This window comes from Alosa alosa, chromosome 10 (assembly GCF_017589495.1).
Source record: "Alosa alosa isolate M-15738 ecotype Scorff River chromosome 10, AALO_Geno_1.1, whole genome shotgun sequence".
Taxonomy (NCBI): domain Eukaryota; kingdom Metazoa; phylum Chordata; class Actinopteri; order Clupeiformes; family Clupeidae; genus Alosa; species Alosa alosa.
The window spans coordinates 643,050-656,191 of NC_063198.1; the positions used below are offsets into that span (position 1 = coordinate 643,050).

At 38.1% G+C, this 13,142-nt stretch overlaps 1 protein-coding gene across 4 annotated transcripts in view; it reads left to right on the plus strand.

The window, feature by feature from the left end:
• Nucleotides 1-13,142, plus strand: part of dock3 (dedicator of cytokinesis 3) — a 557,701-nt gene that overhangs the window by 128,174 nt on the left and 416,385 nt on the right. For all 4 annotated transcript variants that reach the window (XM_048254372.1, XM_048254373.1, XM_048254374.1 and 1 more), the window contains exons 10-11: nt 10,861-10,942; nt 11,048-11,108. In XM_048254372.1, the coding sequence (XP_048110329.1) occupies nt 10,861-10,942; nt 11,048-11,108 (143 nt within the window). The remainder of the gene's footprint in view (nt 1-10,860; nt 10,943-11,047; nt 11,109-13,142) is intronic.

The window sequence follows — 13,142 nt, forward strand, 5'->3', positions numbered from 1 at the left end:
TAGCAACAGCCTAGCAACCACCTCAAGTACCCTAGCAACAGCATAGCAACCATGCCAAATACCCTAGCAACAGCCTAGCAACCATGTCAAATACCCAGGCAAAAGCCTAGCAACCACTTCCACAGTTACAACCAAGCAACCGATATAGCAACCAATGCCTTTAACCTAGCAACCAGCCTAGCAACCACCACAACTAACCTAGCAACAGCCTAGCAACAACCTCAAGTACCATAGCAACAGCCTAGTAACCATGTCAAATACCCTAGCAACAGCCTAGCAACCACTTCCACAGTTACAACCTAGCAACCAATATAGCAACCAATGAGTTTAACCTAGCAACCAGCATAGCAACCACCACAAGTACCCTAGCAACAGCCTAGTAACCATGTCAAAAACCCTAAAAACAGCCTAGCAACCATGTCAAATATCCTAGCAACAGCCTAGCAACCATGTCAAATACCCTAGCAACCACCATAGCAACCAACAGGATTACCTAAGCAACCAGCATAGCAACCACTTAATTTGGCATAACAACCAACATATGTACCCTAGCAATACTATTGCAACTATATCTGCATTATTTGTTTTTACTCTGTATGATATTTTACATATTTTTTGCATTTTCATGCACTGTATTTCCTTCAGGAAATGCTTTTCTAGTTATTATTCTTCTTCTGACCAAATTTGACGTTCAAAGGCTCTAAAACCACTGAACCGTTTGACGTCATTCAAACACTCTTACAAAGATCTTGTAACGGACAATTGTACATTGTCTTTTTACATTTGTAAACGTTATACTTTTTAACATATTTACAATAAAAGAGCAATAAATTCCCATAGAGTTAACATTGACCACCGTGGCTGCAACTTTTAGCATTATGACGTGACCTGCAGCTGCAATCAGCAGCTGAGTGCGAGCTACCACTGGAGCTGTGAATCTTCTGAACGTCTTCGCCTGCTGTGACGTGGTCACTTTATTTGGTCGTAAAACTCTCCTTCAGAGGCACATTTCTCTAATTACAGACAAGGTAAGTGTTCCGGTTTTTGGTATTTGAGCCATTTATGTCGTCAAACATTATGTAACGTTAGCATTGTATGAAATGATGGGTCACAAATAAGCTAAACTATAACGTTAGGTAACATTTTAACGTTAGTGAAATAGTTGACGTTAGCACCTTGCTACGTTGATATTTATTATGTAAGGAAACCCACTGTTAATCAACGTTAATATGTCGTCAACTTTACAGTGACCGGTTAGCTCAGGGTTCGTACGGGTGCTTGAAATCCTTGAAAATGCTTGAATTTTAATGTTGCGTTTTCAAGGTTTGAAAAGTACTTGCATTTCGGATAAAGTGCTTGAAAATGCTTAAAATTGTAAGTGTATTTCTTTTGACACAAATAGCTATCTGACGGAATAGTTAGCTTATTAGATGCAGAAAGTCGGAGAGTTTAAAATTAAAACTTCTCCGCCATGGTCCTCGGTTGCGCACCGATCTGCGTAGGCTATGTGACTGATCTGCCAGTCTGTTTTCATGCGTGACAACGCTCCCCCTGCACACAGTCGGAGATGACCATCAACATGAAGTGAGGTTGCCGTTTCAATGAGCGTTGGTTAGAAAACAGCTATTTCGGACTGCTGAACAGAAATCATGTAGGCCTTGGGTCTTACAGATGCATTGCTAGCTAGGTCGCCATTAAAGCTAACATATTATTGAATAGGCTACTTAGCTCCAATCATTGGAAGACAAGCAAAAAGTTAGGTTGAAGAGGGAGACGAAACTTTATGGCATGTGAATGCAAAACCGCACCAGTCATGTCTATAGCCGTATCTACCATAGAGGTCACCTTTCTTTCTTCAAATTTCGTTTTATTCATTAACTAAAAATAGCCGACAAGACAATTATCCTTGCATCAACGCAGCGTCACGCAACACATAGTTGTAGATATACCTCTGACATGTCAAAACGAAAGTAGAGTTGACTGCTATCGCGGAGCTATGTCTTAACTAACGACGCAACACAGTGTCTCACGCAGCTCAAATAAACTTCAATACCCACAAATCCATTGTCCAAAATAAATAATCGTCAGACCTGAACAAAGGCTGACTTCAAGGCCTACTCAAAATGTTATGCTGAAATTCAGTGGAGTTGCAGCTAGCTAACCTGCACTGATAGTAGCCTAGATAGTAGATAATAGTAGATATTTATATGGATATTATCTAAGCATGATACTGATTATCGGTCAGTTATTTACACAGGAGACGGGAGAAGGGAAATCAGGCAGAAAGGTGGAAACGAGGAGAAAGGGTTAGGAGAAGGGAGGGAAATAATAGGCAAAGGGCCCTCACAAGTGAGTGAGAGACAAGATGTGACACTCACTGTGTCAGAAGGTACAAGCTCCGCAGCCTATGACCCTGCAATTTAGAAATGCAACATTCACTACTCTGATGAGGAGAAGCAGAGCATTCTTAAATAAAGATGGAGCAGAGATCAGTATAAATATCCTCAAAACCAATTGGAGAAAATGCTCTTGAAATATACAGGTGCATCTAAAAAAGTAGAATATTGTGGAAAAGTGTGTTGGTTTAAGTTATAAACAAAACATGTTATAAACTGAACAAATGTTTCTACGTCATACGGCAAAATGATCATGATAGCCTTTACATTACAGCCCTCTAAGTCTTTCATAGGCATATATAGGCTACTTTGCTCTTTTATAAATGTACCATATGCCTAATAGGCTGTATTTCTAAGTGTGATTTATGCTATAATGTATAAATTATATTTATGTAAATGTATCTTCTAGTTTCCGCAATATTCACCATAAGTCATCATTTAAGGGGTTATTTTTTAATTTTTTCTTCCTTGGGGGCATGCCCCTGGACCCCCGTAGTATTTTGCGGGGGGCAACATTTCTATCAACACCCATGACCTCGGTATTAGAATCCTGGCTTGGTCATGTCAAACTTCAGCTCAGTTTTGTGGTTTAATGCTTATAGGCCCTACAAGTGGAAAGACATTAAAACACCATGCATATTTGCATATCGTGCCTTTTGGCAAGAAGTTAAATTTATCCAATTATATGACAACTCAGTCATCTTTACGTCACCCAACGTCACATCTCCGCATTGCTAGCCTACTGGTTGGTAGCTCATGATAACAAATGTAGGCCTGTCTGCATGCCGTTGTAGGCAAGAAAGAGACATAATCAGTCTTGACTGTCATGAAAGAGCAGCCTTAACATTAGTTTGAGTTCACATATTCAGCAAAGAATAGTTATTTGTTGGGTGATTTTTATTTTATTTTATTTTCTTATTTTATTTATTTATTTATTTTTGGTATATTGACTCAGCCAGTTAGATAGCAAGCAAAGTCTACTTCCAGACAGGTGACACATTTTTAAGTTTTCCTTTAATTTCTTTTCCTGCTATTAAGAAACACAATTTTGTCTGTTAAAAGATAAAAAAGTGAAAATCATTTTGAGTTAGTATATTAAGTATAATGTCATTTGCCACCGCTGTAAAGTGCTGGAAAAGCTTGAAAATTGACCTTGAAAGTGCTTGAAAAGTGCTTGAATTTGATCTTGGAATAGGTGTACGAACCCTGTAGCTGTAGGTTTCGATAGCTAACGACAATCAAACGTAATGCACTAACGTCACATTTGTTCATTAGGCCTACTAACCAGCAGCGTTTTAACTAGAACGTTAACGTAAACCAGAGAAGTAGCTAGCAGCTAGGCCTTCAGATACTATGGCTCTGGTTCTATTCAACATCAGGTCACTTTCCATGGGTGTATAGAATCAAGCACCTAGAATAGATTATGAATGCAAACTGGTGCTTGATTATACTGTGTGAAGGAACCTGATAAAACCCATCATGGTTGTTACCTACACCGCTTGTTTGTGTATCAAATAGGCCATGGCTACGTTTTCATTCTATGCTCCTGATTCTTACGTAGCCTAAGTAAACACTATCACGGTATGCTATCATAGTTCATCTATTGATGGGTTTCATCAGGTCCCTTTCCACAGGTGTCAAGCACCTAGATTATGAATGCATTGGTGCTTGATTAATACTCCTGTGGAAAGGGACCTTATGAAAGCCATGAATAGGCTACTGTTCTGGACAATTGCAGACATTCCTTGTATTGTTTTGGTATAACTGTTAAACTTGTTTTCTTTTGCCTTTTAGGTTCCAGACCAGACCAGACCAGTGGTGATGACCGTGTATGACATTACGTGTGTGCCTGTCTGTGTGCACACCTGTCAACCATACATCTCTGGCAATGTTGCTAGCAACACACCTACTGACATACATTCTTACAAACATGTGACCATATCTCAACATATCTGTGCACATAACATTTAACCATACTGAGACTTATCCGAGATCTACACTGAGACATTCTGAGAACTATATTGTTGTGTGAGGACTATACTATATGGAACTTGTATACTTGTGAATCATATTTGTCGACCATTCATACCTTTGACTCATACCTGTGCTGTAACATCTGTGAAACTTAGCTGTGCTGTTAGACCTCTGTTTTTAGACCTGAGCTGTGCTGTGTGAAAATTAAGATTCTAACCTAATGTTAGGGGCAGTCGGACACCACCCTTAACATGAAGGGGAGACGCACACTGATCAGCTCGTATCAAAAATAGGCGTATGTTTATTTAACAGAATGGGTATCAAAATAATAGGGAGGTTAACAATAACTAGCAACTACGGTAGCGGAACACTTTCTACAGCGGGGTGGACGGCTAGACGGAAGTCAATGAGACAGCAGGCACGGCTGTAACTCGGATGTCATTCTCTGTGTGCGCCCCTTCAGGAGCGGTCCCAGAGTCCTTTTATAGCGCAGGTAGGCCTCACTCAGGTGTGGCTCACCTGCAATTAAGTAAAGGAGAAGACACTGCACCCAACAGGGTTCGCCAAACACATGTAGGAGCAAACACCAGAGCTGGGGGACGTAACACCTAAGTTCTGTCTAAAACTGATCATGTGAAGGGCTTACTCTTTTATTCTTCAGTATATATCACCATCAAATTTGACCTATTTTCATTAACTGAGGCCTCTAGCTGTTGCTGCCAGTTCAGAATTAAAACTGATAAATAGATCTGTCTTAAGATAATATGATTGGCATCATCAAGTTCTGTAAGAATGTAAATTCAGTAGACATCTTGTTTCTCCCTTATCATTATTGGTTAACTTTAAAATTGGTATCAACAACTTTGATTTTTTGGTAACACTTTATAATAACTACACACAATTCATCATTTATTAAGCCTTTGTTACTTATTATTTAATGGTTTGTTCATCATCAGTAATTTCTAATTTATCATCAGTAAAGCATTTGTTCACACAGTTATAAATAGTTTATTCATAGTAAATAAGCCTATATCTTAAATATGTTTATACATTATTGTTAATACTTAATAAATGATGCAATAATATGTTTTTGATTAAGTAATATTTCCATTATTTAACAGTTGTTACATACACATGCACTAATGACTAGTTAGGTTGAGGATACATATTTTATAAACCACTTCCTAATACTATAATTAATAATTATCTCTGGAGTTACAAATGGTTAGTTAATGATATTTTGTGAGCTCATCTAAAGTGAGGACATTTTATGCCTTGCAACACATTTACAAATGAGTTATAAAGTTTACACTTGCATTTATTCATTTAGCCGACACTGTAAGCGACTTACACATGTCAGTGAAATTAAAGTGCAAGGCCACATTGGTGGACACCGGGGTTTGAACCCCCAACTTTATGGGTAACTGCATGTTAACCCGGCTCCCTAGCCACTACACTACCTCTGCCAAGTGGTATTACAACAGTCAATTCAAAAATATAATATAGATATGCGTGTTTACTATGAACAAACCATTTTTAACTGTGTGTAAACATGATTTACAGATGAGAATTAATGTAGGAATAATGCTTTATAATAATAGTTTACAGATGTTTAATAACAGTGTGTAGTAAAAGAAAACAGAAACTCTTGCATAGGGGTTTCTATCTGGGCCAAGGTAGTGTAGTGGAGAAGGAGCTAGACTAGCATGCAGTAGCCTGAAAAGTTGGGGGTTCGATTCCCGGCTTTCACAGTTATGTCAATGGCCTTCAATTTAATTGACATGTGTACGTCGCTTGTCTGCTAAATGAATGAATGTGAATGTAATCTTTACAACTCATTTGAAAATGTGTTGCAAGGCATAGAAAGTCCTCACTTTAGATAAGCTCACACTAACCACTTGTAATCCCTGAGTTAATCATGAATTGTAGTATTAGGAAGTGGTTTATAAAATATGTATCCTCACCCTAACTAATCATTAGTGCATGTGTATATTGCATAATTTATTAAGTATTAATAATAATTCATAAACATATTTTAGATATAGGCTTATTTACTATGAACAAACCATTTATAACTGTGTGTACAAATACTTTATTTATGAGAATTAACATAGGAACAATGCTTTACAAATGATGAACAAAACATTTTGTAATAGTTTGCAACTGGTTTATAATAATAAAATGATTTCATTATAAGTGGTTGTTTCATTACTTATTAAGTATAAATCATGTACTTACAAACATATTTTTTGGATAGGCTTATTTACTATGAACAAACCATTTATAATTGTGTGAACAAATGCTTTACTGATGATAAATTATGTATGAACAAGAAATTACTAATGATGAACAAACCATTAACTAATAAGTAACAAAGGCTTAATAAATGATGAATTGTGTGTAATTATTATAAAGTGTTACCGTTTTTTTTACTTCAAGCTTGCATTGGTTGTTAAGTGTTCATTAGTGTGTTCTGAGTATCATTCTGCAGTCTCTGAGTATAAAAACAATGAATGTTGATCAATATTGAATTGACAATGTATTTGTACTGACTGTCATATACTCTAAGCTAACATCTAACCAAGTAAGTGGTTTTCAAGAATACTGTAAGTCTATGTAATCTGAATAATCATACTGTAAGTAATGTTATACACAGCAGTTTTTTGTATTTACATGCAATGGTAATTCCCTGGAATTACATCTTCTAGTTGTTATAATAATAATAATAATAATAATATTATTATTATTATTATTATTATTATTATTATTATTATTATTATTATTATTAATACGAGATAGCTTCACTTACTTAGGTGTTACAGTGACGAGTAACTTTAGAGAAAACTTTAGGGCCCTGTTAGATAGCACAAAGAGCGATCCAGCTGGGCCTTCTTGCCTTATCATTGGCATTATCATTAACTCTGTTAAAATGTTCAAAATTTTTGTTTTTGTTTCAGACACTACCTGTGTTTATTCCCAAGGCATACTTTAAAGATTTAGATCAGCTTATATCTTCCTTTATTTGGAACAAAACAGTTCCACGAATCAGGAAAGTTTTTGCGATGACATAAGAACGAATGAGGTTTGGGTCTCCCAAACTTTATTAATTACTACTGGGTCGCCAATGTACATAAAATCCAATTCTGGATGTCACCTACTCAGAGTCAACCAGTATGGGCATTGATGGAGCAAAGTGCATGTCATCTTGGCAGTTTAGCAGCATTGGTGTGCGCTCCTAACCTGACCCTAGCCAGATGAATGTCGTTCCGCTTAGCTCCGCCTAGCTTCACTCACATCCATCTGGGACCTCTTCCATTGAGAGTGATTTCTCCAACCAACTTTATGGTTTAGCCAATCAGGGACGAGGGCGGGGAGTTTCATAGATGTGACATAAGCGAGAAGCGACTGTGAGTCTGTTATTAGCGTCACGGGTTGGCTTCGATGTGAGTGGTTGAAGTAGCACGTCAATAGATGACGGACAAGTGGCTTATTCAATCATATGCAAGCATTTTTTGATTAGGCCCAGCCTTCTGAAGCAACACTTCAATGGATCGGTTCCAGATGGATGAGTGGAGCTAGGCGGAGCGAAATTCATCTGGCTATTGCCAGGTTAGTGCGCTCCAGCGCCTCTTAGTAAAAAGTATTTAACCAATAATCCAGTAGTGAGTGCAACACTTAAAATATGGTCTCAGTTTAGATTACATTTCAAACATAAAGCTACAGTACCTTGTCATCCAGTCCAATAGCAGCAAATCATTTTTTCCCGCCATCTATGATGGACCCAGCCTTCCTTCTGTAGAGTGGGAAGGTATATATATATACTCTTTTGATCCTGTGAGGGAAATTTGGTCTCTGCATTTATCCCAATCTGTGAATTAGTGAAACAGGCTCAGCACACAGTGAACACACAGTGAGGTGAAGCACACACTAATCCCAGCGCAGTGAGCTGCCTGCAACAACAGCAGGCGTTCGGGGAGCAGTGAGGGGTTAGGTGCCTTGCTCAAGGGCACTTCAGCCGTGCCTACTGGTCGGGGTTCGAATCGGCAACCCTCCGGTTACAAGTCTGAAGCGCTAACCAGTAGGCCACGGCTGCCCAATAGGGTTTGACCTATGTTAAAGATTTGTTTGTTAATGGTTCTTTTTTACCTTTCCAACTGGCAGTTCAACAGTATGCAATCCCACAGGCATATTTATTTAGGTATTTGCAGGTGAGAGATTACATTAGTAGACCCTGACCCTTTGATTGGGATTTTTGGGATTGCACCTTTGGGGTCTGAATTTACAACTTCACAATCAGTTGTCATTGCATTTACAAGTATGTTGACGAGACAAATCATTTTACTGAACTGGAAGTCTGATATCCCTCCATCATATGGCCGTTGGGTGGTAGATGTTATGGCCCATCTTAAGTTAGAGAATAAGGATTGCCTTTAGGGCTGAAACGATTCATCGAGTCACTCGAATAACTCGATTACAAAAATTACTCGAGGCAAAAATCCTGCCTCGAAGCCTCGTTAAATTCCTATGACGCAGCACTATCTGGCCAAGGGGATCTGATTGTTCCACACGGACCGTTGTTCAGGAAGCACACCACTAGCGCGTGAATCGTACATTCTGAATTTAGCTGGCGCGATGGCGGAGTCAAGATATCCATAAATGGCAGAGAATGTCTAAAGTTTTCAAGTAAAGTTTTGGGATCATTACATACTCAAAAAGTAAAAGAACAAGCATCTGAACCTAAATATCCACTCCATGCTGTTTCACCAAGCGTCAATAAAGTAGGCTAGGCTATTTATCAATCTATCTAGCCTATCTATCATCTATCTACGTAGCCTATAGCCTACATTGATGTTGGCTGATTTTAATCACATACTGTATTTGTAGCGATGTCATGATAGCTTGTTTAGCTTTGTTGTTTTTAAGTAAGTAAACTTATTCACGTTCAATTGCAAGACAGTATGCCTAAAAAAGAACCCCTCACACACATGCATGCACCCTCATCTTTCCTCACGCACCGCACGCGTGCACACACACACACACACAGGTTGCTAGGTTACCATAGGCTCACCCCAGAAATGATTTTTTAGTAGCCTAATGGTAAAATTATTTGTTAGTAGCCTAATGGTAGGCCATTTTTTAGTAGCCTAATGGCAAAATGATTTGTTAGTAATGGTAATGGTAAATGCTGCAGGTGTAGAAATCTACATAAAACAGATATTTATGTTGATGTCAGGTCTAGATTACAGCATGAAACTTGTTGTAGGCTACACGTTAATACATTAAATTGCTTTCCCTCTTCTCCCTCCCAGCACTTCACAACATAGTATGGGCAGCTTTGTTCGCTCAGCTAAGTCATGCACAAGAGGCTGCAATTTTACAGAGAGCATTTTGAACATTATTTAATTGATGGCACTGACACTTAAAAACACTAAATGGGTAAATTGCAATAAATGGGTTTAGTTTTGTAGCCTAATGTTGGAGTTAGAATAAATACCTCTGTGCCAATTGCTTGATAATTTTACAGCCATGTCATTTTCGTTCTGCATTAGGTTGTTTAAAAATGCAAAAAAAAAAAAAAATATCCAAATAATCGATCGATAAAGTGCTAGATTAATCGATTACAAAAAGAATCGATAGCTGCAGCCCTAATTGCCTTAGGAGGCTCAGAAAGGAAATTCTGGAAAGTATGGCAACCATTTATAGGTCATATAGAAAACAATTTCAGACCTTGTGTATGATCATTGGTTGGAATCACTGCACCCCCCCCTCCTCCTTTTTTTGTATGTGTGTGTGCATGCGTGTTTATTTGTGAGTGTTTATCTTATATCTCTGTGATGTACTTCGGTTTTGTTTAATTTAAGTGATGTTCTGAATGTTACATTGTTACTGTTGAATTGTTGGTATGTTCATTGTGGTATATGTGTCTTCATTGGCCTCTCCAGAATTTATACATTGTAAGTCAAATTTGAACGCATGTGGAGACCAGAGAAAACTCACTAAAAATAATTGAATATATAAAAACGACTGTATGGAAAATCCTACTAATTTTGCTTAGCATTAGGAACAAAACCAGTAAGGGGCGATGAATTAATTTTTCCTCCCTAATAATAATTTGCCTGGTGTCAACTTGTTCCTGTTGTTTTTTTATTTATTTTTTATTTATTTTATATTGAAAAACAAATCAACAAACGAGACATGAATTCCAATGCAACAAATATAAAGCCAGCTTTATTGGTTTTATTGTCCCTTCCTATGAACTGTCAGCAGAATAATTTTGAAATTAACCAGATGGCATAGATCTTTACTGGAAAGGTTGTTGATAACAGTTGTTTTACTGTGTCAAATCTGCTTTTGAAGAACTAAACCATCATTTGCCCTCATGGTACAGTATCCTCTGCATCAGACATTACATGTTGGTTATATTCTGTTTGCTCTCCAAAAACTGTCATGAAGAGCACATCATCCACAGCCTTGTTATTTTCATGCACAGTGAGAAGTTTATGGTGCGACTCAGCAAAAATGGTGGCCCCAAGAACCCAGAGAAAATGGATCGACTGTGTGCTTTATTCACGGTAAACTCTTTAATGTGTCCAACTTGCCACTCCATTTACAGTTGTTTCAAAATTAGAATGAAATCCCATGGTTCGTACCTAATACTGTTTTTTTAACCTCTGCAGGATTTGAGCAACAAGGACATGAAGAGGGACCTCTACATCATTTCACAATTCATAAGAACAGGTGAACTACTATCCCTTGAATTCTGTCTAAGTGAAACACAACCCACACATTTGGCTTCACACACTGTTGAAGGGTAGTATATTGAGGGTCTTAAGGGTTGGCACAAAGAGGCAATATGCAGTCAAAAATTCCGTTTTGCAGTTTGTTAAACCCCCACCAGGGTGTTTGAGGTATCCCAGTGCAAAGAAAAATAGGGTTCATCAAAATTGGGAAAAATAAAATATTTACAAAAAATATGGCTATGGGCAACCACTACAAAATAAAGACATAAGTCGCAAACAAAATGGCTAACGAATACCTCACACAACTGAGGGCAAATCACGTCAGGAGCATTGGGATTAGCATCTCTCCAATTCAAAAGGTATACAAATGAAACCTCCCCTCCTTTAAAGGGTGACCGAATTTCCCCCAGCCCATATCAACCATAAACACAGGGGTGTTCTGTCATTGCAAGACTAAATATGAGATTATATAAATTAATACGGTACCAAACATCAGGCCTTCACAACAGCATTACTTAACAATTATAACACAACAATCACTTACAACCGCTTAAGAAACTTAATTGATTTTCCACGGGTGAAACCGTGACACTCGTGAACACACCCAAAGCTTATAGCTGTCCCGGGACAGGAGCGCGCTTCCCTAAGAACCACCAGGGAGAGCTACCTTACTGGTAAGGAGTGAACTTCTTTTAACAGTTGACTCTCTTCAAAGAACTTGTCAGCATTTACAACAGACATTGTCCATGAACCACCATTGTAACAAAGTCGGCAAGCATGTTATGGTTACATTAACATTTTTAAATAAACAGGGACTTACATTGGACGAATGAATGAAATGCGAGTGAAACGCTTGGTGCGATTTCAACAGTATATGTGCACCTATCTGTTAATACACACACAAAATAGACAGAGCATCAGGAATGTACAATAAATACATGTAATATAACTGGAGGGCATGAGTGAAATATGAGCATGAATAAGTTCAAACAGTGACATGCTTATGAAAGAGTTTGTGACGGCATATGAAAGAGTTTGTTGTGGCCGCCATTAGGACGCTGTGAGGACTATTGATCTATTATTTTGCTCATTTTATATTTAAGAAACATTGAGCAAATGTCAGTAGTCTTTCAATTAGAGAAAATGTATTTCCGGGACAAGGAAAAGACAATTGGAATTCAATTGAAAACCCTAATGGCAATTACAAGATGTGACTTATTGAAAGGCACTTCACCATCTTTGTATATGCATTTTGAGCAGTTATACCTAATAGATAGCTGACAGTCACTGTGAATTTTAAAGTGTATGATTAGAATCACACACTGTATCTTTTATCTTACTGAGAGACTAATGTGCAACATAAATTATTATCTAATATTATTTAGTATGTTGTATTGGAAAGGAAAATTCCAGCCATGATTTTAAAAATTACCCCGGAGTGTAGCACCATAGCTGCCTAGCTGCTCTAGCTTTTTTTCCGACAGTACTTGGTGACCTTGACATGAGAAACAGAGATCTATGTGATCTATTGCCAGAGTCTCCTGTAAGTGTTCCTTTTTCAACAGCTGGCAAATGTGGTGCTTTATTTCCATAGCTACTGTCCCATGTAAGATTCGGAAATTGAAATGGTAACGCTTTAGAATAACATGTGCTTATTAGGTATTAAGGACAGCCGTGGCCTACTGGTTAGCACATCGGAGGGTTGCCGGTTCGAACCCCGACCAGTAGGCACAGCTGAAGCGCCCTTGAGCAAGGCACCTAACCCCTCACTGCTCCCCGAGCGCCGCTGTTGATGCAGGCAGCTCCCTGTGCCGGGATTAGTGTGTGCTTCACCTCACCCTGTGTACACTGTGTGCTGTGTGTGTTTCACTAATTCACGGATTGGGATAAATGCAGAGACCAAATTTCCCTCACAGGATCAAAAGAGTATATATACTTATATATACTTATATACTTAACAGTGCATAATAAGCAGTTAACAATTCACTACTAACAGTTAGTTAACTGTTGTTATCCTTTAATAACATTAACT